Source organism: Pinus tabuliformis, chromosome 4_2 (genome assembly GCF_031772625.1).
Source record: "Pinus tabuliformis cultivar Carrire ecotype Pingquan chromosome 4_2, CPIR1, whole genome shotgun sequence".
NCBI lineage: Eukaryota > Viridiplantae > Streptophyta > Pinopsida > Pinales > Pinaceae > Pinus > Pinus tabuliformis.
The window spans coordinates 925,455,961-925,479,182 of record NC_142304.1 but is presented as its reverse complement, the minus strand read 5'-3'; the positions used below and the strand labels follow the sequence as shown (position 1 = coordinate 925,479,182).

The 23,222-nt window shown below is 38.0% G+C and overlaps 1 protein-coding gene across 1 annotated transcript; it reads left to right on the top strand.

Annotated features, from left to right (window-relative positions):
• The first annotated feature begins 20,314 nt into the window (after positions 1 to 20,314).
• LOC149172724 (uncharacterized) lies at positions 20,315 to 21,252 on the top strand. Its single transcript, XM_089424423.1, has one exon. It carries the CDS (start codon positions 20,452 to 20,454, stop codon positions 20,977 to 20,979), a length of 528 nt encoding a protein of 175 aa, XP_089280549.1. The 5' UTR covers positions 20,315 to 20,451; the 3' UTR covers positions 20,980 to 21,252.
• The last annotated feature ends 1,970 nt before the right edge of the window (positions 21,253 to 23,222 follow it).

The following is a 23,222-nucleotide window of genomic DNA, read 5'->3' as shown; positions in this document are numbered from 1 at the left end:
GGTGGAGAACTGATATTTAGTGCTGTGGTTTGCTGACCTTATTCCTCTAGGGGTAGGAACAACATGTTTAGGGACTTTGGATCCCTTAGATTATTGACATTTCATGCTTCATGCTGTAAGGCACAAAAATGTCTATAACAGTTGCCCCCTAAAGTATGAGGTCGTTTATCGGGTGAAATGCTTTATCAGGAGGATCCGAAGTTCATTCAATCGCTGAGAGGTGACCTGTAATAAATACAATACAATACATTATTTTTCATTCTGCTTTCATGATCTAGCTGAGGCGGGCATTCCCATGCTCAGCTTTATAAATTCATTTTGGTACATATAACAGACGACCGTCTGATGGTAGACTGATAATTCTTTGCTGAAATTATCATCCTTTGAGTAGGATGATCATCTGCTGTAATGATGTACATATCAAATGTCTTTATATTTCCTGAATATATATCGCAGCCCGGATGGATGAAACTAGATCCGGGGTCTTCAAACTCGTTCGATCTTCACTCTAAGTACAAGTCGATCCATGTGAGAATTGCGCTGAAGTCGAACATGGAAAGACATCGCTTGATTACTGGTCAATAATGTAAACCGTTAACAAGCGCGAGAGGAATCACCGATAATGATAATGACCCTCAAGGTACTGCAGTACAATTCACGTGGTGTGAATAAAGGACTTGGCGTCGAACACCACGCAAAATATTCTGGTCGAAGGTCATTGATGTATACCTGTCGCCGGAAGTGAGAAACTTGCCATTGAGGCATGCAAGCTTCAAAGTACTGAGGGGGGTGTTCCTAGATCAACTTCTTGGATAATGAGCTGAAGTCGACAAAAAGCGATCCGTCAAAGGAGGGCCTTAATGAATCCCACATCAGTGACACGGAACGGAGCTAATGATTTTAGTGGAGGTGAAAACAATCTGTGAGATATGATTCAGGGTGGCGATCATGGGTGGATGAAGGATAATGTATGGCAGTGGATGGGACACGGTTGACTCTTTCTGAACAACATCTCTTGAACATATAACGACACTGATGTGATGGATCGGTAGCATTACCCCAAATGTGGATGGTTTGGCAAGGACCATGGTGATGAGACCGGTGAATGAAACAACCCAACCCGATGTGATACGGAGGACAAAGTGTCATGTTCAAGAGCGACTTGCTACCATTAAAGCTTTGAGGTTCTCCCAATTTTTCCCAGTCATTTCTGACCAGTACCTCTTTATTTTTGTCAAGCTTGAGGAGGATAACATATGCTTGTTCTATAACCTGCCCTTCGGGCAAGCCCATCGCTATGTTTTAACGAGCCTAGCGATAGGGAAACTCGTTCTCGTCTAAAGACAAGTTTGTCGCTATTTAATCATTTTAACGAGTCTAACGACAAGGAAAACTCGGTCCTTTTCATTTTTAGAGAGTCTGAAAAGGTACAGAAAGTTAACTCTAAAATTCACTTTTTCGTCATCTAATCCCTTAAGTCCGAAAAAGTATAAAACAATACAGAAGGGATGAGTTTTCGATAACTTTAATGAGCCGAATAAAACAAGCGCTCGACCTTTTTGTGTAATAATCCCTCAGGTCCAAAAAGACTAAAATCTAGAGGAGGGATAGCTCTTCCGGTCACTTTAACGAGCTGGAAGGCCAAAACTCGGCAAACTTTTCATATTTTACGAGTCAGGAGAAAAGAGCACAAAGAAGACTCGTCTTTTGAGGAACGAGTGATAAACAGGGATAGCAGCAGATTCCAGGTACAGATTGGAATTTTCCAATCACAGCAGTGTCACAAGGATGGCTAAGTGAAATCACTCTTCGCAGCTGTTCCTCAAAATGGGTAAACAATCATATGGAGGTGAACGATTGGCCAAATGGAATGGAGGTGGCGGGTGCAAACACGACCAAGGCTTTTTATGGCTAATAAATTTACGATCACAATGGTTATTTACCGGAATAGGTTCATTTTTTAATGAGCTTAAACTCTGGAGGAAACTCTTGCTCACGCTTTTCTATTTTTTAACGAGCATAAATTCCACGGTAAAACTGCTCGATCTTATGTTTATTTTTTAACGAGCATGAACTATGTGCTAAAACTGCTCGGATCTCGCTTTTCTATTTTTTAACGAGCATAAATTCCGCGGTAAAACTGCTCGATAATACCAGTCATAAGATAAGAATGTCTCCTGTGAGATCTCTATTTTTTATAGAGCTTCATCTTCACTAAGCTTTGCTCCCTCTCATCCTTTCTTTATGCAAGTTCGGAAACGGCTAATCCCAAAAACAGATAAATAACCGCTCTTAGCTTGCACTCCAAAAGGTTTGCATTCCCCAAGGTATAAAGTACAATTTCAAGGCTGCCCCTACTTATCCGATAAAACATTTGTTTTAAAGGGTGAGGCTTGCCTCTTTCTGGTTACCCAAAGATTGTTTTGTTAACACCATCAAACGAAAACACTTCCTCGGCACTGTCTACCGAAGTAGACAATGGTGAATGACCTTTGTCAAACAAGTAACCTTATCAAAAGAATCTTGTTCTAGAACAACCCCTCTTCCTTCCACGGACGGGGTACGGACTAGTCATATTCCTTCGCGGAAATTATACTTTATACCCAAGGTTTCCTCTGTCCGAAGCAGACCAGGATGCATGCCCCCTGGGTTCCAGTCCCATCTTTCCAAATCACTCGCACTCATCGGGAAGGAGGACTGGGGGTGGAGACATTTCTTGAGTGAATAGACCATTGAGGGTTGGTATGTGACTATTTGCGATGCGTGATCCCGGAAATGAAAGTTGGTCTACGAGCTTGACCATTCTTCCTTCGTGTGGAAAACACATTACTCTAAAGAGTGAGGAGACTATAGCTCCCATGCAATATATATAGTCTCGTCCAAGGAGTAGGTTATAATCCAAGGGTCCTTGAACAACCATCACGTTCATTTGAACGGTCTTCCCTTTCAATGTAACAGGCACATTGGGGAGGATCCCTAATGGTCGACTGGTTCCTTTATCAAAACCCGAGAGATTTCTTATCTCAGGCAAAAGCTCCGGGGAACCCAGTGCTTTCCAAGCAATAGAGGAAAGGATACTCACAGATGCCCCTTCATCAATGATAGTTCCAGCCATTACCATTCTATAAATTTGGACTATGATTCTGAATGGTATACTAGCTGGCAATCGGGGTCTGCCTAGTTGATTCCAATCAAAGGACACAACCAGGTTGCTTGGCGGTGGGACCGAATACACGGCCGGATATGACCCTGACGATGTTCCTTCCCGCGATAAAGGAATGGGCACATTGCCCTGATGCTCATCAGAGTCGGTGTTGATGAAAAGAATCTGGATGGTGTCATCCTTATTCTCTTCAGTGAGGGTGTCATTTGAAGATGAAACCTCTGAAGGCGGAACCGGGTCAACTGCCGTTTCGACCTTTAGACTTTCGTCTGGTCTGGATTCAGTAGGTTCATTTTCAATGAATGACTCTTCAGCTGACCACTTGAGCGGGCCAGCTGTATTTTCAACCAACGAAGGACTTGGCACGAGTTTTTTGTATCCAGGAGGAAGTCTCAACGGTGAAACCGGGCGATCTTCCAAAACTCTCTTCGCTTCGTCTAAGAAGGGACAACGGTGGATGGCGTGATCGCCTTTACACAGTTTGCAGGGGGATCTTGCTCCCCCTCTTTGTCTTGAACCTTCACTTTCGCTGGTTGACGGTAAGCATTCAACATGGCTATCAGAGGTTGATGCTCCCGAATTGTGCAAACGAGGGGACCAGTCCCTTAGTATCCGGGGAATACAGGGACAATCTCTATGGAAGTGGTCTCCTCTACATATGACACATGGCGATTTAGGCCGGTCTGTGCTGTGTGTGGATTTTTGTCAGATGTCTTTTGCTTGCCCCCAGTCGCCTTAGGCTCCTTCTTCTTCTTCTCTCTCTCCTTCTTCTCCTTCTTCTTCATGGGAGCTTGGCTTTTGCCAGCTCTACCTTGCGAAGATGAAGGATTGGAGGAAGAGTTATAGGAAGTAGAAGGCTGGTGGGCAGCTCTAGACTCATCTAACTGTTGACTCGACTGTTCAGGAACCATGGTGTTCTGAACTACATTGGTTGAGAATAGCCAAATAGGCAGGCCAATTGTCAGTCCTGGAAGCGACAATGTGGCCATGTGGGGCGCACCAACTTCTCCCCAAGAGGAGAAAGGACTAGGATTTCCATCATGTGGAATTCCTTGGTTGGGGCGTTCCATGTTCTCAACCTAAAGATCAACGCAGGAATAGGAGGTGATTATGTTCCGTTTAAAATAAATTTTATAACGACGCTTTAGACACAACTTGCTTTTTCACTTTTTAAGAGTCGAGAAAAAGCTAAAGATGACTCTAGTCTCCTTCGATGTTTTAACGAGCCCGAAGTGACAAATGCTCGGATGGACTTTTTCAGTTATAGAGTTTGAAAAAGCCAAAAGAAACTGCTCTGGAGTTCTAGGCAGAGGGTGTGCCAAACTTTTCGCAAAACCACAGAATACGTTTTACGGTACGGGTGGTCGATCTTCGTGAATGTTGTGTTCACTGCATTGCGATCAGTAGGGCGGCCGACACGGTTTCCTATGGATAAAGGCTTTGTTCCTATAGGGGTCTCCCAATATATACGCGACGGTACGTGGGAGCACAAGTCCGTATTGATACTTATCGCTTCACCGTGGAGGAATCACCCAACCACTCAACGCTAAGATATCACGTTTAACGACGCCGGAACACGTCTCTAGCTTAGACCTCTATGTGTTTGCGTTATGTTTCAATGCGTTGTTATGTAAATTCAATTTATTTTAAGGTTGATCTTGTTTAGCAGTTTGCCTTTATGGATCACCACGAGATGTATAGTAACACTCCTAAATGCAGTCTAAGATGATAAGCAAGCTTTTCAATCTTTCAACTTTGAAAATCTTAACTACTGAGGGAAAAGAAAGACAACATCTTTTCACACAGATCAAAGAGCACACACTAATGCACTTTTCCTAAATCAACATGCAAAATGTCAAAATGTACATGCACAATGCAGGTATTTCTTTTCTCTTCCTTAATGTTTGTGCGATACAAAAAGAAAGCTGTTGTATAACTTTGAATTCAATTTCAAGTGAAAGCAAACAAGCTTGTCCAAAATCAAAAGACACCTTAAGATTTACTTGTTTCGACACTAGAAATATATAAATTCAAACCATATGACGAAAGCAAAAGCTCAATCAGCTATGAACAGCAAACAAACTAACTCTTAGGATCAAAACGACACTTTATCACAGGTCTAGATCTAAGAGGCCACAACAAGACTAGTTCACTTTTCATTATGGGAAACTGCAAATGATATAAGAAATACACAAAGAACAAACACAGTTTCTTTATACAATCGAGGCGGAATAGTGGCAAGGAAAGTTGGTTTTAGATAGGTACATTGACTGGTAACAGGCAGCAAAAACAAGGGTGAAAACAGGGCAAGAAACAGCAGGAAACCCCAGTAGCACAAGGCAAGACTGGTTCAGCGCAGGTGGTACACTGTCAGTTTGACCTTCAGCGCAGGTAGCCCCTTCGGGAACTGCGCTGAAATGCAGACAGCCTTCACACAGCCTGCACTGAAGAACGAAACTTTCGTTTCTCTTGGTTTCCGGGTCACAGATTGCTCAAAAATTCACAGTTTTTGGCCAAATCAGAAGCTATCAGTCAAGTACACACTAAGGGATGAAAAGGAGGATGAAAATCTATCACTAAGAGCTATTTAGAGTCCTTGTGGATAAGCTCTTCAAATCATAAACTTGCCCAGAAACTGAGCTAGAGTAGCTGCCCTCTACTTTGCATTTGAAAGATCTAAATGCAGTTCGATTCGGTACTCTCTGTGTTTATGAAATGAATAGCAAAAACACAAACAACCAACAAGATACGATCCCCAGTGGAGTCACCAATTTGTTGTTGGGAAAAGTATCCAATACGGAATGACCCTATCCCACTCTAAGGGTGATAGTACCTCAGCAACAACCGAATGCAAAGCTATTCAAGGAGCTATTATCTTCCGCTAATGATTGATCCAATCTTTTCTCTTTGCTGCTTGCTCCCAGCTCCTTGCTCTTTCACTGGCCCAGCTACACAACGATCCTGCAAAAGGGCAAGAGAGGGAAACTACAAGCAACATACATTCATAACTGATTCAAGGATTAGAATAAATCAAATACACAAGTATAACAATTCACCATTGAGACACATGCATATAGAAGAACCTCAAATGCTTTATTAATGGAAGAAGTAAAGTTCTGAGAGTGTTACAACCATAAGAGGCCCAATCCAGCAACACCTCCCAGCAGAAAGAAATCTCCTCTTCACCTCCTTCAAGCAAATCACCCAATAGTTCTATACTCAAACCAACAACACTTCCTTACATTCACAAGATTCCAGCCTCTCTAGACCTCATGAGAGAGCTCTATATATAGGAGATTTAGAGAAAGGATGAGTCAGCTTGAGCTTGGCATGGAGCTGACTAGTGTCCTCTCCCACTTCAGTTATTCTTCAGTTCTTGAGTCCACTTGGAGTTTCTTGCTTCCACTTGGAGATCTAGATCCTCTTACTCATCACAAGGCGAATTCCTTGATCCAAGTGTCATTTTGGAAGCTTCCTGGGCATTTGACACCTTGAGGAATGACTGTGCCACTTGGCCAAACTCGCCCAGTGCAGGTAGCCTTCATTGCTTTTGACATTCAGCGCAGGTACAGAGTGGAGTAGTTGACATTCAGCGCAGATGCTCAGTGGAGCAGTTGACATGATCCAGAATTAGCTTGTTTTTGAGTGTTTTCAGGTGGAGAACTGATATTTAGTGCTGTGGTTTGCTGACCTTGTTCCTCTAGGGGTAGGAACAACATGTTTAGGGACTTTGGATCCCTTAGATTATTGACATTTCATGCTTCATGCTGTAAGGCACAAAAATGTCTATAACAAGTAGTTCCTCATAACTTCGTCCTCCTTCTCCTAGAGCTCAACTACCTTAGGATAGTATTTCACATGAAAGGATGCACTTGGATGTGATTCAGTGCCTTTACCCTTGACCTATATTTATATGCATGAAGTGCTGCAATGAATTTGTCTTTGGGCACTACTTTAACCTCAAGCTGACCTACCAAACTAAACAAATTAACCCACAATAACTTCAAAAATTCATAACTTTATTTCTATAACTCGAATAAGAGTGATTTTCATTGTGTCTGGTCACTCTCATAATCCTCTATCAACTCAATTCATCACATGTAGAAATATCCTCGAGGATTCACACCCATATGCTTAGGTGCAAATCCTACAGGCTTGGGTTTCACGCCCACAAGCCACACTTTTGTGCCAACTCCTCTGCAACCCTCAAGCCTAGGGTTTGGAGTACCTCCCAAGCTACAAATCTCAATAGGATAAAGGCATTATTAGACCTTTGCCCATTTATCAAGTTGTGAACACCTAGAATTTTTTCAAAAAGTTGTATTCACTCCAAATTATTAAGTCACTACATGATGTGAAGGTCATCAGTTCAAAACTCTGGACAAAAATCCAATCATGTTAAGGGTTGGAGTGGCCTAGGTCGGGTGCAATCCCTAGGCGATTTTGACAGCCTAGATTCCCCGGGTATCAGTTTCTGAAGCCACAGGTCAATCCTGATGTAATCTCTGATGTGCTCAGATCACTTGACAAAAAAAAAAAAAAAAAACCTTTTTACGATTTGAACCATAGTCTAATATTTTGAAAAAAGATAACACAGAAAAGTGGTTTTATTCTTAAAAAGAAACACAAGATATTCCTTAATATAAATTTTTTATGGTCGGATTTGAGTAAGATCAAATCTAGTTGTCGACAGAAGAAGATTGTTGACATAACATCAGTTTAGAGCAGCTCTCGAAGATTAATAGCTCAAGGAATTTTATGCCTTTAAATAAGCTACATTAGAGAAAAAATCGTTGGCAAAACCATGGGTTCTGAAAACTTGCACCCAAAAAATACTAATGGTAAATTGAGTAGTTTACCTCAATTTTATTTTATTTTGTTACTTTATTTTTTTATATTTTTATTTGTATGTAATTTTGATTAAGTCAAAATGTTTAGATAATATAACATAATAATATAAGACATTACATCTCTTCCATACTTGCCTAAAGAGTGCATCAAAGCATAATCATAATACAATTATATATTAAAATGATATATAAGATTTTTTTATTTATGAAATATTTTTTTTATAATTTTTTTTTATTTTTATTTATTTATTTATTTATTATGTTATTTCTTTTCAAATTTAAATTTATAACTCAAAAACACATATTCTTAATCATTAAATTTATTCAAATTGAATAATTTTTTGAATTAAGATATTGGCTTTAAAGTGTAAGATTCTTAATTGATACAAGAACATGTTCTCTCTCCTCCTTACAATATCATTCTCATAATTTCTAAGTTCCATTGTCATAATATGTAAGTTTTCGATTTTGTAATTGTTTTTCCTAAAAAATGTACATATTTTATGACATCCATAAATATGTCTATTTTGGAATAAGTTTAATGATTTTTAATTTAATTATCAATAATTAAAAAGAGGATGATAGAGTTTTTTTTCTTTTACAAGAACGGTTGATTTTTATTTTGGGAAGAAAGGTTGGGCCGGAGCCTAACAACCACTATTACATAGTGCTTCAGCAATTTGATTTCATGCGACTTAGCATCAACAAAATCCGATTAGACCCATTGGCTATTCGAAGAAGAACCATCTTAAACAATAGTTTCTGGTGTAATTACATAGAGTTCCTTGATCAATGCATAGAAGCTTAAAAAAAAGGGGAGACAACATATATTCCAATTCTGATTCTCTTTGATAGGATAAGGTGAGACCTGGTGATGCCCATAAACAAATCCTGCAACACGTCATATCTGAATCCTCTATTTATGGAAAATTGTTGAGCCGCTTCTTGTATGTTGAATGCGTGAGTATTGATCGCGATGAATGTGGTAGGCACGATATGAGGATTTGTCTGTAGTGTTGAAGCAGATATGTGTCAAGGTCGTGTGTTCATCAGCGATCAGGTGTAGCTCAATGCCTGCGTCGGATTTTGGACAATCATGGAGACTGAAGCTTTGCATATGAAGGAAGGAGATGCCACCAATGCCCTTTTATTGCACAACTCAGACTTCTATATTAAGGAATAGGATGCCATACTAATGCTTCATCATTCTTTGACAAAGCGCCTTGGGCTAAGAGACATCCCATGTTTGCCCTTGTCTCGGCTTCCTTGTTTAGATTTCAGAGAATGTGGTAGAATGAACTGGTAGTGAAGTTCTGCATCACTTTCCTGAGTCTCTCAAGGGTCTTCTTGAGCGCTGAGTTATTGAATTGATCACTTGTGTTTAGGATTTTTATCAGGGTTTCTGAGTCCTTGAAGTCTTGAAGGATTTTTCCTTTGTTCCCCTGAGCAAGCTGGCATGCTTTGAGCAGTCCAAGAATCTCTAACTAGCTGTTAGTGCTCTATCTTAAGCCCCAACTGTAGCTGTCTTTTTTGTGCCCGTCAGGGGAGTAGATTACACCCCCTGCTCCTGATATCCCTAGGTTTCCTTTGGAGATTCTGTCGAAGAATATCGTAACTTTACTCTATTTTTTCCACCACTTTTGAAAATCCGATTTAGAGATCTGAAGCCGCCACTCTGGATTAGGGCATTGTGAGGGGTTCTTTTTATTGTTGGCATGCCTTAGGGACTCACCGAGCCAGCTGATCTCTTAGGAAGGAGCGCATTATTTGGCTTATGAGGTCGATTCTCGTAAGTTTCCAACAATTGTGCTTTAGCTTTAGCAGCCACGATATTGGGAGTTTGTAATCTATTATTAAAGAGGGCTTCGTTCCTAGCTAACCACACTTCCCAGCAAATGTATTTTGGGATTGCATACCAGATTTTGGCCCACATTGATTTTCTCTTCAATGCGTGAGGGGAGCGCTCTTTCCAGGAGGCAAATAGACTAACTACTGAGAGCTTCACTGGAATTTGAGCATTGAGCCCGAGAATTTATTGTGCCCATACTTCTTGAGTGAAGGGGCAATCAATGAACATATGTTCAATCATTTCCTGAGCCGAGCAGCAGAGAGGACATCTATGGGGTCCAATAATTCCATGTTTCACTAAGTTATCTCCAGTGAGGACCCTTCTGTGCATGAGAATCCAACAAAAGAAGTTAATCTTTGGGAGGCCAAAGGGGTCCCATACATGCTGCCAAAGCGAAGGAGAGTGGATTTGTGGATGATGTTCTTGGAGAGCTGCAAAGCCCTACGATGCTGAGTAAGCTTCGGTCTTCCCCCAACCCCACTTGTCCCTTGAATGGAGGTGCACAGGAGCCAGACCTGAGATCGCAACTAGGAAGAGGTGAAGTTGAGGAAGCAGCCTGTGAGGGAGGTGATGGAAAACCCAATCGCTCCAGTTCCCACCAGAGTCCTAAGAGGAAATATCAGCCAACTTGTGGATGCCATTCTGAATGAGCTAGTCTCGCAAATCTGTAATTTCAGGGGCAAATTTTAGGGGTTGGAGGCCCATGATCTTGTCTTTCCACAACCCAATTCTTTTCCCATTTCGAGGGATTATGTAGAGATGGTCTTTAAAAAACTACCAGCCTCGGCTACATAGCTTCCGTAGAGTGGTTCCTTTGCAGGAAGCTCCTTCATCCATATTATTTATTGAGAGCCCATCCAAATATTTCTTAATTAGAACTTGACTTACAGGATGTCGTTGGTTTGAGAAGATTTTCCAGAGAATCTTTCCTCCCAAAGCCAGATTGGCCAACACAAGGTCTCTTACCTGAATTCTGCCTTCTGATAGTGGTCTTTTCACAATGTCCCAGCTTACTAGGTGATTTTTTTTTATTCCCCTTTCCTCCTTGCCACAAGAAATTTCGAATTAGCTTAGATAGTTGGTCGGTAATCATTTTTGGAGCTAAAAGAAATGAAGCCTAATATATTGGAAGGGAGGAGAGAACATATTTTACAAGGATAAGCTTCCCAACTGAGGTAAGCCACTAGCCTACCCACGCAATCATTTTTGCCTTGATTTTGCTGATAATTTCCATCCAGTGAGGGGCCTTGTTGGTTCCCAATGTTAAAGGCAGGCCTAGGTACTTGAATTTGTCCCAAGAGGCATAGCCTCTAAAGCCTAGGGCTTGAGCAATCCGAAGAATAGTTTGTTGATCTATCGCCCAGCCATACACAACGCTTTTCCTCCTATTGAATAGAGTTTCGAAAGCTCTACAGAAGCTTTGGATAACATCGTTGAAAGCCCTTGCAATTTTAATGGAGGCACCTCCCATAAGGAGAGAGTCATCGACAAACAAGGCGTGATTGATTGGTATTGTTCCTTTTATCGCCCTGATGCCTGGGAGTGTCCCATTTAACTTCTCTGTTGTAAGCTTTCAGCTTAGGGAATCTGCCATCAAAATGTACAAGAAGGGGGACAATGGGTAGCCTTGCCTTATGCCCCTCGAAGCTTTGAAGTAGTTAGCCAACTTGCCATTTACTAAAGGGGCTATCCAAGGCTCTCCTATACATGCTTTAATCAATTTTATAAAATCAAAACTGAAACCAAAAGTGGAAAGAACTTGGAGGAGGAAAGAATGCCTTACTCGGTCAAAGGTGTTCACCATGTCCAACTTAATAAGCATGCCTTTAACAAACCCACCTTGGTTGGGAGAGATGAGTTTTTTCAGCATCGACTTTATTCTATTTGCAAGTAACTTAGTGAGAATTTTGTAGGATGCATTACATAGCGAGATTGGCCACTAAAGCGATCGAATCACCATATTTGCTTCTTTTGGGATTAGCGCTAGGAAAGTGGAGTTTGTGCTTCCTCCCACTTTGGCTTTTTGGAGGAAGCCTTTGATCATTCGAAACAAATCAGCCTTGATGATGTCCCAACAGATTCTATAGAAATGAATGGAGAACCCATCGGGTCCTAGAGCTTTGTCTGGTTCCATCTTCCAGATAACATTGTTGATTTCGTCTTCAGTGAAGGGTTTCAGGAGTCTTAAGTTATCCTACTCATTAATGAGACTTGGAACGTGAGTGAGGAAGTCTTGTGATTCCTCATCATCATCCGCACCTTCTTCTTTGTAGAGCTGCTGGAAATGAGAGGTTGCAACCTCTTTTAACAAGGTTGTGTCTTTGAGGATAGCCCCATCCGGTGAGGTGATTTCAGCGATGTGGTTCCTAGAAAGTTGAGTTCGAATTTGCTTGTGGAAGAAGGTTGAATTTTTGTCTCCATTCACAAGCCAGAGATTATGCGATTTGAGCCTCAAGGATTCTTCCTCCTCTCTGAATGAACGAAGAGTGCTGAGTTGGAGTTCTTGCTCATTTTGAATTTCTGAGAAGGTAATGTCTTGCAGCTCCATGTCCATTTGCAAATCGAGCAACTGCTTGATGTTCTGCTTTCTATGCCTCGTGGGGGAGTCTGAGGGATTTTTTATCCATTCTTTCAAGGCTGTTTTGGTGGCCTTTATCTTTTGTTCCCACACATAGCTGGGCGATCCAAAAACAAGGATGGACCATGCCTTCATGATTGTGTCCATAAACCCTTCCCTGTCTGACCAGAGAGGGCTGAACCGGAAGGGGATGGGCCCCAAATTTACCTCTTCTTCAAACAACAAAAGAATGGGTTTATGATCTGAAGTCAACTTTGGCAGAATTTTAGTGGAGATGATCTTCTTTTCAAAGAGGAAGGTGCTTTGAAGTAAAAATCTGTCCAACTGGGCTGATATGTGCTCCGCCCCAACTCTGTTGTTTGACCAAGTGTAAAGCCCTGTTTTTGGCTTAAAGTCCAGCAAATCCCATTGTTGAATCAGGTCTTCCACGAAGGGAAGGAAGTGGTCCGTGCTGCTGATTCCTCCTCTTTTTTCCTTTGGGTCAAAGATTAGATTGTAGTCTCCTGCTAGAATTATATTCTTGGGAGAGTAAGCGTCAAGGAAATTAGACAGGGTTTGCCAACAATCTTTCTTTTCTACATAGAGGAAATGGACGTAAAGATGAAAGAGTGCAAAGGTAATCTTAATAGCAAGGTGTCAAAGTTCAGTGTAAATCCAATGTTGCGTTTGGAAGGAGTTATCAAGTTGAAATTTGTCTTCCTCCCAGAGGGTGGCAAGCTCACCGCATGTACCCCTTGCACTTACTGCTTTTCCAGCTTTTGTTTTCCATTTTACTTTGCTAGGCTCAAGAAGGGCATCCCCTTCTATGTTAGTCTCTTGGAGCATGAGGATCTCAGGAAATTATGATTTCAGAAGGTTCTTCACTGCTTCAGCTTTTAAGGGATTCCCCAAACCTTTGCAATTCCAAGAGACTAATTGCATTATTTACTAGCAAGGGGTGGTTGGGGGGGGGGGGGGGGCGCGGCGTAGTCCCTCCCTTTGGAGGCCTGGTTCTAGTATTTCTGCCGATGGACATCTTAATCATGAGCTGGCTGCCTTGCATTTTTTTCTCTTCACCTCTTCTTCTCTTGCCTCTCTGTGAGATTTCCTCCCAACTCTTTTCGACGGCCTCTCGATTGTCTCATCTTCTGAGGATCCATAAATCTATGGAGTCTTCTTCCTTGTCATCTCTGCATAGGATGGGGGGCTAGAGACACCTCTTGGAGTTTCGGTTTGGAGAGGGCCCGTTTTCTCCTGTCTTTATCTTCTTCCATAGTAATGGCCTGCTATTCTGCCTCTTCTTTTGCTGGATCTAGGAGTTTTTGTGATGTACTGAGTATTTCAAAGGGATTGGTGGATATGCCTGCTCTTGGAGGGATTGTGCTCCCCTCCTTTTGTACTATGGGTGGATCACCACTCCCCGTGGACGCTCCTTTCCCTTTGATTCCTCTGTTCTGCTTAGCTGATGCTGATTTCTGGACTTGAGTCCATTGTTCTCCTTTCGAGTTCTCAGCCCCCTCCTTTGATTTCTTTTTACAATGCCTGGCGAAGTGCCCATAACCATGGCAATGCTGACATTTAAATGGGAGTTGCTCGTAATCTAACACTTGAATGTGAGACCAATCAACCACCGTGAGCTTTATAGCTTCAGGGAGGCCTTCCTCTAGGTCCACTTCTACACAAATTCTCACGCAGGAGTACTGGTCCCTCCTTTTTGCTCTATCGATGTATTTACCGAGTTTATTGCCTATGGTTTCTAAGGATTTGGGGTTCCAACAATGCAGAGGTAAATATGGCAAGCGCACCAAGACGGGGACAGACGAGGGCACATCTTGAGTCAGATCGAAGTTCGGGGTCTATTGGTTCAAGTACAAACCCTGAGGGCCGATGAAATATGGGCCATTTCTGAATAGGAGATTCCTGTCATCTATCATTTGAAATACGAAGACAAAGAAGCCTTTGCCGATGAAATGGCTTTTGATTCCTTCCTTAACAAGAGGTCGCTAGTTTCTTTGCACCCAGGCATCTATAGCTTTAGGCGAGGGCCATAGCCCGGTGAACTGCCCAATAAGCCCTCGTTCTGCTAGGTTCAAAGCCAATCTGCAGGGTTCTTTAGTCGGCAAAGCAACTGTGGGGATGGTTTCCATTCTTTTGACAAACTTCTGTTGGTTTTCATTTGCTGGTTTATTGCATGCCGCTACCATTTTTTGAAATGCGGATAGCTCAGGTGGAAGGGGAGGGTCATGCTCGGGGCCCCCTCCTGGGGCCATGGTAGTGTTACTGCCTGTATAAGTTCACAATGTCAGGCATTGCTCCTCACGCACGTGTAATTAATGCGATTAACATGGTAGCCTCTGATGCGATCTGATGACACTAGAGGATGATAGAGTTTTAAAGTATTATAAAATAGGAGATTTGTTATTTATTATGGACTAAAGTCTATCTATATTTACTAGCTATTTAATTGATATAATTATACTAATTTTAAACATAAATCAAAATATACATTACAATATATTTTTATATCACTTCAATAAACAAAAAAAACAATATTTTTTACCATTTAAATATTTTAAATTAAAATAAAATATAAAAAAATAGTTTTATGTAAACTCTCCCCAAAAAAAAGAGAAAAAGAATGTTGGCTTGTTTCTAGTGCTTTAAACAAGTAGATTTAGTTAAAAATAAACTTCTCTAAAAGGGATAGAGTTTTAAGCATGATAAAGTAGGTGATTTGTTATTTATTATAAAGTAATGCCTATTTATATTTTCTAACTATTTAATCTATATAACTATACTAATTTTAAACATAAATCAAAATATATGTTACACTATATTTTTATATCACTTCAAAAAATAAAAGAAATAATATTTTTTACTATTTAAATATTTTAAATTAAAATAAAAAATAAAAAATAATTTTATGTAAACTCTCCAAAATAAAAAAGAGTATATTTCTTGTAGAGTTGAGGCTTCTGTGATCCATATCAAGTTTACGGCGAAAATCACATGAAATACCATTTCTCGAGGCGTTTGGAACCAACCAGTGTGGTTCATCGTCAAGACAAGTTTAAGAAATAGATCGAGCTTAGCGTGTTAAATAGTTTGAGCAGAGCCTCCAACAACTAATTTTGACTTTTGGACTGGGGTCAAATTTTTTTTTAATGGAAATTAGTTTTATTAGGTGACCAATCCCTTTAAATATATATAAAAATATAAAAATATATAAAATAATTTTAATTGGTGTTAATAGTTAGTTAAAAAAGTATTATTAAATAATTAAAAATTATAAGTTATTTAGTATTTAAATGGAAATTAGTTATATAAAAGACCTTTCTTATAATATATGAATAAATTATATGTATATATAAATATATAAAGTAATATTAATAGGTTATTAAGATAAAAGTTAGTTTGAATTAATAAATATAATGGAATGAGAAAATTAAATTAACTTGAATATCTAAACTTTAAAAAGAAAATAAAAAAATAAATAAAAATTAAAATAATAATAATAAATTAATTAAGAGAGTAGATGGTTATAAAATGTACTAATAATATAAAAATATTAGGAAAATAAATAAATAAATAAATAAAAAAAAAAAAATAGCCCAAAAATAATATTAAGTTAACTTAAATATCTTATTTATATATATATATTATATATATATATATATATATATAATAACGAGAAAATAATATTAAGTTAAATAAATAAATAACTAGAAAATGATAAAAAAAATAATAAATTAATTAAGAAAGTAGATGGTTATAAAAGGTACTAATAATATAAAAATATCAGGAAAAAAAAAGGAGGGGGGCGGAAAAAACGACTAGGAAGAGAGCGCTGGGACCCAACACCTACTGATTTTCTAGCCATCCTCTCTATTGAGATTGCTCGGCCTCTTTTCAATCTCAAGCGCTTCCCTAAATTTCCGATGATGGAAGTGCGAAACTTTAGCAATAACACTAGCCTCCTCAATACAAACATGATGATTGGTTTTCTCAGCATGTTCAGCTAAAGCGGAAGGCTTAGCTCTCCTATGCTTAAGGTCCGCTGCATGCTCACTAATCCTTTGATTAATGGAGCGACCAATCTCCCCAATATAGGGGGTCCCACAGGAACAGGGGATAATATATACACCTTTCATATATTTAGGGTCGATAGGATCCTTCACTGATCTGAGGGACATACGAATGGTGTTCAGGGGCCTAAAAGTCACAGGGACACTATGCATCTTGAGAATCCTTCCAATCTTACCAGTGGTCCCCCGAACATACATAAGATGGACACCTGGAATCCGTTCCTTCGGTTCCCTTTTAGTCAGAGAATTCTTGGCAGCTTTAAGGAAAGCCTTCTGACTCATGTATCTACTATAACCATTCTCAACAAAGACATCAAGGAGATGAGATTTTTCTTTCTCAAAATTCTTCTTATCCGAGATCCTTAGGGCCCGAGTAGTAAGGATATTGAGAACACCCATCTTTTGAGCCGGGAAATGGTGGGAACTGGCTTGAAGATACTGCTCCGTATGCGTTTTCTTCTGAAAAACTCATTGGGCAAGGGAACCATCACTATTCTTAGAAATAAGAATATCGAGGAACGGAAGGCAACCATCAACTTCCTGCTCCTTAGTGAACTTTATTGAATTGAGGCTTCTGTGATCCATAGAGAGAATTTTTCGGCGTAAATCACATGATATTTCTTATGTCTACGCGTTTCGAACCAACTAGGGTGGTTCATCATCAGGACAAGTTGAAGAATCAGATCCAACTTTGCATGTTAAATAGTGAGAGCGGAACCTCCAACGACTATAATTCTAGATTAGGTAACGGTTAAAAAGACTAACGGCTAAATTAGTCTGGGAAAACGGTTAGATGGACAGGACTAGGGGCATAACCATACTTAGTAAAGAAGTTAATATTACTAATAAAGACTTTTATTAATAATATTTTTATTAGTAATATTAACTTCTTTAATAAGTATGGTTATGCAACTGGTCATATCCATCTAACCGTTTCCCAGACTAATTTAGCCGTTAGTCTTTTTAACCGTTACCTAATCTAGAATTATAGCCGTTGGAGGTTCCGCTCTCACTATTCTTCAACTTGTCCTGATGATGAACCACACTAGTTGGTTCTAAACGTGTCGACATAAGTATATTTGTGTGTTTCTTGTGCTTTAAACAAGTAGTTAAAAATAAACAATAAACTTTTTTATTACATCTTGGAGTGCCTTAAAAAAGCACAAACTCCATGAACATTTTTTTACTATTTTTTTAAAACTAATTTAATCTTATATTTATTATTTATATAATATATTATATTATTATTATTTATAGGAGTTGTTTTTAGTGGTGGTTTTTCCAGTGTAATTTCTCTAAAATTCGGCAAGAATTTATTGAAATCACAAGTTTGATGGATAATCGTGTGCAATCTAAGTGCCCGAGGGGTTTCTAGGAATTTTCTAGGATCCTGAATCCATATATAAAATAAAAAAACTAATTTCAATAACACAAATCAAGATTTCACTTTAAATTTTTCTACCACATTCCAGCACTAAAAAATTTAAAAAATCACATAAAAACAACTCCTTATTTATATGCCACTAATCTTAACTTAAATTGTGAAATTTGGCCGAAGCAAACCTGCTGAAAATATTCTAATTGAAATCCAATCGAATGAGCTCCACTTACAATCATAATTTCATCGAATGAGCTCCACTCACAATCATAATTTCATCGAATGAGCTCCACTCACAATCATAATTTCATCGAATGAGCTCCACTCACAATCATAATTTCAGCAGTTTATTCAACTCGGTGTCTCTTCATAGCTGCATCCGGTGGCTCGATAGCTCAATTGGTTTAATATGTATTTTTAAAATAATATAATAAAAATATTTAAATATCTTTTGAACAAGCATTATGGGTGTTACCTAGAGATCAAGAGGGGTTAAAAATCTTACGAAGTTCATAACCTCAATAAACAAAATCGTTGTTGATGATTTTTATCAGGATTTTAGAAAATAAAAGAATATTATAGAAAATTTAGTATTTTTTTGTTTTCAATAACATTTTTCCAAAATTATTATATTTTTATTAATATAAAAAATTAAGAATATGAATAACGTAGGAAATATTTTGAAAATTAAACTAAATATAAATATAGAATAGATTATATATATAAAATAATTTTTTCTAAAATATTATTGAAAAATATCTAAAATCATATATAAATAATAATAAAAAATGATCAATTTTTTAAAAATCACTCTGAAACAAATTATTATTACTATGAATATTTTATTTTTTTATTTAAAAAAATCCCAAATAAATTATTTTTTAATCTTTTAAAATACAATATTTTATTTTACTCATCTTAAGAGCACATTTCATAAACAAATTTATATATTTACAAGTATGTTAGGTAAAGATTATTATTATAATATTAATTATATTTTTAATGAATTAAATGTTTTTCAAATCTCAACTCTAATAAAAAACACTTTGATTTGTGGTAAGGATCTTTTAAAAGAGAATTATTTTTAGTGCAATTTTTTGGACTTTTTAGTGGCGGAATCCTATGGCAAAATTTGAGGTGAAATTTTGATTTGTGTTATTTAAAGTGGGTTTTTGACTGTATATATGAATTCAACACCCTGAAAAACCCCTAGGGCACTTCAATTGCATAGGGGTTACCCATCAAGCTTGTGATTTCAATAAATCCCTATCAAATTTTAAAATCGCACTAAAACAACTCGTTTTAAAATTATTTAATTTGGATTAATAAAAGTGAGTTATGGTTACGACTATGTTATGTTTTTTGATTTATTATTAAATAATAATGAAAAGATAAAACCTAGGTAAATGATTTCCAAATGATGCCCATAAGTGTTGCTTATACATAATTGTAAACAATAAGGGTGTCTTTGCTTATGGGTGGAAACATATTCCACCCACTTTTTGATTTATTATTAAATAATAATGAAAAGATAAAACCTAGGTAAATGATTTCCAAATAATGCCCATAAGTATTGCCTATACATAGTTGTAAACAATAAGAGTGTCTTTGCTTATGAGTAGAAACATATTCCACTTACTTTTGAAGTGACAAATTATTTTATTGGTATGGTAAAACATTAGTATATACCATACTAGAGAGTTCATACAAAAGCTCCATGCATTGCGAGTCCATTAGATGATCTAGAATTATAAAAGTTTTCATTGCTGGCAATATAAAAACCATCCTTCTAATAATTGTCCCATTTTATATTGTAGGTGATAAGAAGATCTCATTTCTCATTGCTAAGAAAAATGCTCATATAGCACCAGGCCTCTTTGATATGTATAGACAAACTATAGGACTCCATGGAGATGGGGTAATGTATTGTTTTTTAGTTACTCTCCAAATGCATATGTAAACTTTTATGCACTATGAAAGAACCTATTGGCTCAGGGACATTAAACAAAGATCTCTTTAAGCAAATAATGTCATCCAAAACCTACTATTGAAACAACCAATATACAACAATAATAAGATTCTTCTAATTTATCATTTTTTGAACCAAATTTAACTTGATACAGAATAATAGTACATTATCTTAATTTGCAAGAATTATAGATAATTTTTTTATATATTTCATAAAAATCTCCCTTGCATGTGACCTTGACCCTTTAGTTGGACGACTTGTAGTACCCTACATCTGACCTTGACTTCTAGTACCCTAGAAAAATCACCTGAACCAACCGTGAGAAGTTCCATAATAACAGATGGACCTTACTGAAATCAACCCAATTTTTAATCCCATTATTATGAACAGACATATGTTTTGTCACGTTATATAACTGTAAAATCTTGAGGGGTATGCTCCAAAGTAGGGTTTCGTGCTAATCTCAAATCTCTATATCTCAAATCTCAAATCTCTATATAAGCTAGCAGCCATTAATTGAAGGTATCTTTGTAAGATTTAAGGGGTTATAGGGTTTTCGGGCCTCTTTCGGTTGGTTTGGTCTGTGTGTTTACAGGATCCATGGCGTGCACGTTGGACTTCAGAAGTTTAGACGAAGGCCTAGGCGGCGAGCGGAACAAGCGAAAACGCTCAGCCGACAATGAAATCGCCATGGAGATCGAGCAGCCGTCGGCCAAGCGATCGGCCGTTGCAGTCGAAGGCCAAGACAAGCCCGTCTATGGCAAACCCTCCTACGACGGTGTCATCGCTGGCAAAGTCTCAGGCCGCAAATGGAAGCAGGCAAAGGCCACCCGCGCTTCGTCTCTCAAGGTGAGTCACAAACGCAACACTTTCGAAGAAAGGTCGAGGGCCAAGGAAATTAAAAAGGCTTACAAAGGGAGGATGAGTGAGCTGAAGGAGCAGATTAGGCTTAACAAGGTCGAGAAACGAAAGAAGAAAGAAGAGCTTGAGAAGCGGAAGAAGGAAAATGAATTGAAGTCCGGAATGAAGTTGCAGAAGATCACAAATCCAAAGACTCTGAAGAAGTTGTCCAAGTCTAAGAAGAAGAAGCTGCTCATGGTTGTTCCTGACGAAGCTCTGAAAAAGTAGGGTTTCAAGGGTTTAAATTATTTTTCTTTGGTACAATCATGAGTTGCATTTCGGTCTTTTTTGACCACGGAAAACGGGGTTTTTTAGAACTGTAACACTATGCAGTCTCGGGCCTGGCTCGGAGAGATGAAATTTCAGCTATTATTAGGCACGACAGATTTGTATATTAGCTACAATTTATTGTTAGCTAAGATAAATATTGTTTCTAGGTTGTATTGATTGAATAGACAACAATTGATTAGTCTGTTAACGAATGAAGACGTTTTTTTTTTATCTCAGCGGATTTGAAAATGGGACACAGTTTAATGGATTCTTATATCGGTTCTTGCTTTTCTGCTCGTACCTGCAATGTTTAGCGTTTAGTATTTTAATATTTTCCATGCTTGTTTTCTTATTAAATGCTGCTTAGATTTATTTTTTTAAACAAGTGTTAGTCCCTTGTCCCTGCGGCTTATTAAGTCCCTTACTACTATGGCCCTTGTCCCTGCCGCAGCTTGTCCCTTGTCCGTGCTGCTTAGTAAGTCCCTTGACCCTGCTACTTAGTAAGCCCCTTGTGCCTTGTCCCTGCAGCTCAGTAAAAGAATAGTGAATCCATGTGCTATATATTAAAAGAAATAGTGAAGAATTAGTTACTATGTTTTTTGAGTAATATGCATTATATGATTTGAGAATATGTTTATTAATTTTTGATTTATTGCATGAGATATATGATTTGAGAATATGTTTATTAATTTTTGATTTATTGCTTGAGTAGTGTAATGATCTTTCTTTGCAAAATTGAGGCATAATTTGCAAATTATAGCATAATTTACATTTGTTCTTCATAATTTCACATTTAACTTGAGATTTAGCTTATGAGGATCTTAGGAATTTAACCTACCCTTTTTTAGTAAGATAAGGTAATAACATATATTTGCACTGAACCAATGACTTTTCTTTTCAAAAACACTTGTGTAAAGTACCCAACATTAAATTGATTATTGTCAGCTTTTATTTTATCACGACTGAAATAAGGAGATACTGCCTTGTTAACATACTAAATTATATGGTTTTGTACAATTTTTGTATACATATCAGCTTTTATTTTATCACAACTGAAATAAGGAGATACTCCTTGTTCATACTAAATTATATATGGTTTTGTACAATTTTTGTATTTGGTTTTGTATAGAAAAGATAAGAGGGATGACTACTTTAATGTAGTTATATCCAGAAACATGTAAATGATCCGAGATACATCCTAGTCTTATAGAATCTCTTGGTGTGATTCTGTGATATACTGTGGATGAGGCAGAGAGTATATAGATTCATAGCTGCTGCAAATATTAGAAAACAGTTTCAGAGGTCCGTATGATGAGTATTTACTCCCCCATGTAGTCAAATTGTGAATATCACAAGATTTATGAGGATGATATGTCCATCACAAGTATGTACTGTTTTAATCATAATATAAAACAGACTGTTTTTTCTTGCCGAAAAAAAAAAATACTAAATTATATGGCTAGTTCTTAATGCTTTATAAATTTAATAGTACTATTAATTCCATGTGCGCCATACACTTTTTCATGATTTATGTGCTCTCTGGATTTTGCTCCCATTTGGTGCTTGGCATTCTGCTACCCTAGCAATATCCAGAGACAGGGAACAATTGGTTTGGCATTTTGCTCCCATTTGGTCTTTTGAATGTTTTGTAAAATGAATTGGATTCATCTATAACCAAAAAATCCTTAGCAACTTGAAATACCTCAGATGTTTTGTGCTTGACAATTGGAGTTGTACCCTTCCTAGGTTAGAAGCACTTGGTTGTTAATTTGATAGGTTTGACTTCGATCCTGTTAATGGTGTAATATATGCACACTAAACTGGCCCTCAAATATGAATCAATAGAAAACTAAAAGTCAACATATAATAGTAAATAGTACCTATCATTTATATTCTCAATGCAAAACGGGCTAGGTTCCTTGGAAAAATGGGTTTATTTATGGGCTGACATTGATTATGGTATCTTTTGTAATAAGCATTCCAACGATCTAATGAAATTTACGGCAGTCCCTTTCATTTATGGATGGGCAGAATATGTAGCAGAGTATGTTCCTTAATTCATCAGTTTGACGACAATATTGACTAACAAGATCTCATGCTTATTTTCATCCCACCAATGTAGGAGATTCCAGCATACAAGAATGCATACCTTTTGCCCCTGTTTTGAATTTTGACCAAGCACAGAGGAAAGGAGGATTGCA